The 2629-nt window shown below is 35.9% G+C and overlaps 1 protein-coding gene across 1 annotated transcript in view; it reads right to left on the reverse strand.

Moving 5' to 3' along the window:
* Window positions 1-1531, reverse strand: part of blvrb (biliverdin reductase B) — a 14053-nt gene extending 12522 nt beyond the window's left edge. Inside the window, exons 1-2 of the mRNA XM_015033246.1 lie at window positions 1317-1531; window positions 150-311 (exon numbers count right to left, since the gene is read on the reverse strand). Coding sequence (XP_014888732.1) covers window positions 150-311; window positions 1317-1401 — 247 coding nt within the window. The 5' untranslated portion in view covers window positions 1402-1531. The remainder of the gene's footprint in view (window positions 1-149; window positions 312-1316) is intronic.
* Between the last annotated feature and the right edge of the window lie 1098 nt (window positions 1532-2629).

Genomic DNA, 2629 nt, shown 5'->3' on the forward strand with positions numbered 1-2629 from the left:
ATTGTTCAAAATTTGCCAGAGGGCGGGGCTTAGCTTTCAGACCGGGGCCAGCTACACTTTAATCATGGAAGTCTTCAAACAAAGGTTTCTCCATACCTTTCTCTCATTTTTGGATACAAATATTTCTGATTTATTATGAGAAGCCTTACTGAGGTCACTCCTGGTCCCCAGGATGATGATGACTGCGTCCTGGCCTTCCAGAGTCTTCCTCACGTCGTCTTTATTCAGGACGTCACCCACCACCACTCTGGACGCCTTGTGGTCCTCCGGCAGCTTGGATGCGTCCCGCACCAGAACGGTCACGCTGTATCCTGGTGAAAAACAAAACAAAAAAGGAAACAATTAAAATCAGAAACGGTCAGTCAGGTATTTACAGACGCTGCTGATCCATTCTGACCGAGTTCGAGCCAAAAATGTCTCTAGATGCTAATAGCTTCACTTTAGTCAACTGTAAACTTGTGTAACAAAAAATCGAAAAAGACGTTTAATTTTACCAGTAACGCCCCAAGAATCCCGCCCTTTGTGTTCAGGCGAGATAGAGAACAGCTTTCTACTATCGCCTTATTATGACTCGGCAAAACGCCGACCTAACGGTTAACATGACTCAGCAGATTTCACGGTGGGCAGAAGGAAATGAAAATGCTGCTAAAATTACACTTTTCTCATCACATGACACACGTTGGTGATTTTACAGCATCCTGTAAAATGCTTGTAGATCTTAGGACTCACATTTGTAAAAAATAAATAAATAAACAAATAAATAAATGCTTACATAATATATGTGCAACCTGATTGGTTCAGAAAGTAAAGTAGATCGAGCTAAAATATATTTTCAGTTCCTATAAGTCAAGTGAAAGTTTACTTCACACTTAATTTAAAATGCAAATCAGTTAAATATTATTATATTGTGAAAATGTTTAGCTTTTCCAAGCATTTCTATTTGAACTTTAGTTTTTTATTTGTTCCCTTAGAGAAGCAAAATTCTTATTTTAGTGAGACAAAAAAATTACAAGCACTTGCATTAAGAGTGAACTTTTGCAGGGAATAAATTTTTTTTAAATCTTATTTTGTATATAACACTGGTTGTATCTGAATAGTAACTGCTTATTATATTATGTTAAAATTAATCTTTAAAGGAAAATAAATAGGTTTGTGAGATTTTTATTAAGTGTATTTTTTTTAAAAAGTTCCGTTCACAGACGCTGACGCACTTTTGAGTGGAAAACATGAGATAAGTAAACAAACCCCAGCAGCCTGTTTAATAAACATCCACACGACCTCCGTCATTCCCGGTCGCTTCTCCCCGCAAAGCTCACCTGCAGCCACGGCTTGCGGCAGCGTCGCCAGCCCGGTCATTCCCGTGGCTCCAAATATCGCGACATTCTTTATGGACTCCGACATTATTTGAACTAGACGAGATTACGACACAGCAGCTATCTGACCGAAGAAAAGCAAGGTTTAATGTTAAAAACATGAAGAAAGGCGTTTTATAAAGTCCTACAGAAACACTTCCGCCGCACAGACTCCGCCCTCCTGAAGATTTAAAGGAGCCGCGCTGATTTTCCCCTCTTCATTAACTTTTATTAGACCATTATGATCATATTTAGTAGGAAACGTTTTTCTGCAATCTTAAAACTGACTGTCTTTTTACAGTTTGGAATCATCACTACAGAGGAAAAACAGTTCCGAGACCAAGCCGGCCCAAGGCGTAAGAAAACAATGCACTGAACCTCCCGTCTTATAACACTGTAGATCTAAAAATGTTTAGATTTGTCTGTCAAATTTAAGATTTAGAGAATCTGGCAGGTCTACTTTTTAAATGTATTAATTATTAATTTGTAAATGTTAGTTTCAAGATAATTATTTATGTTGAAGATGTAGCTACAAACTTAATATTTAGCCAGAAAGCTATATGTTTAAATAACAAGCTAAATCATATCTCCAAACAAAATATTGAGTTTTAAAGTCACATTTCAAGCTCCAAACTAAATTCTTAGCCTCTTACCAGCTAAGTAGTTCATAAACATGTAGCTTCAAACAATTTAGTTAAAAAGCTAAATATTTAACTTGGCAACTAAATATTTAATTTATGTGTTGAAAACTAGAAGTCAAATTTTTACCTTTGAAACTGATATTTCCCATTTTTTCCTTGAAAATTTCTGAGATTAATCTCAAAATTTCTGAAAATTTTTCTAGCAAGTTTTTCACCTTCAAATTTAGAAATTTCCTACTTTTTTCTCCCTATATTTCTGAGATTCTCGAATTTCTCAAAATGCTATTGCTAATTTTCCACTTTGAGTTCTTTGTTTGTTTTTAATTGTGAGCTTTTTTGGTGGTGTTCTGTCAGATAGTCATACGCTTAGCTCAGACATGTATACGCTGTTATTACCATATGATTTTATTTAATCAGCAACATAGAATCATGACGTAGATCATCATACACTTGGTTATTAACAGCTGTATGGCATCCTGACTTAGCGGTTAAGTAGTAGTTTTACACGGGCATGTGTTGTAGTTGACTGCAGCTGCAGCCAGACCTTGCTTTAAATACACTTTGAAACCACGACAACGCATGTATATCTATCTAGTTATCATATTATATCTTATTATGAACAATTTAATGACTTAT

Source organism: Poecilia latipinna, unplaced genomic scaffold (assembly GCF_001443285.1).
Source record: "Poecilia latipinna isolate Pla-1442-1.1 unplaced genomic scaffold, P_latipinna-1.0 Scaffold15, whole genome shotgun sequence".
Taxonomy (NCBI): Eukaryota; Metazoa; Chordata; class Actinopteri; order Cyprinodontiformes; family Poeciliidae; genus Poecilia; species Poecilia latipinna.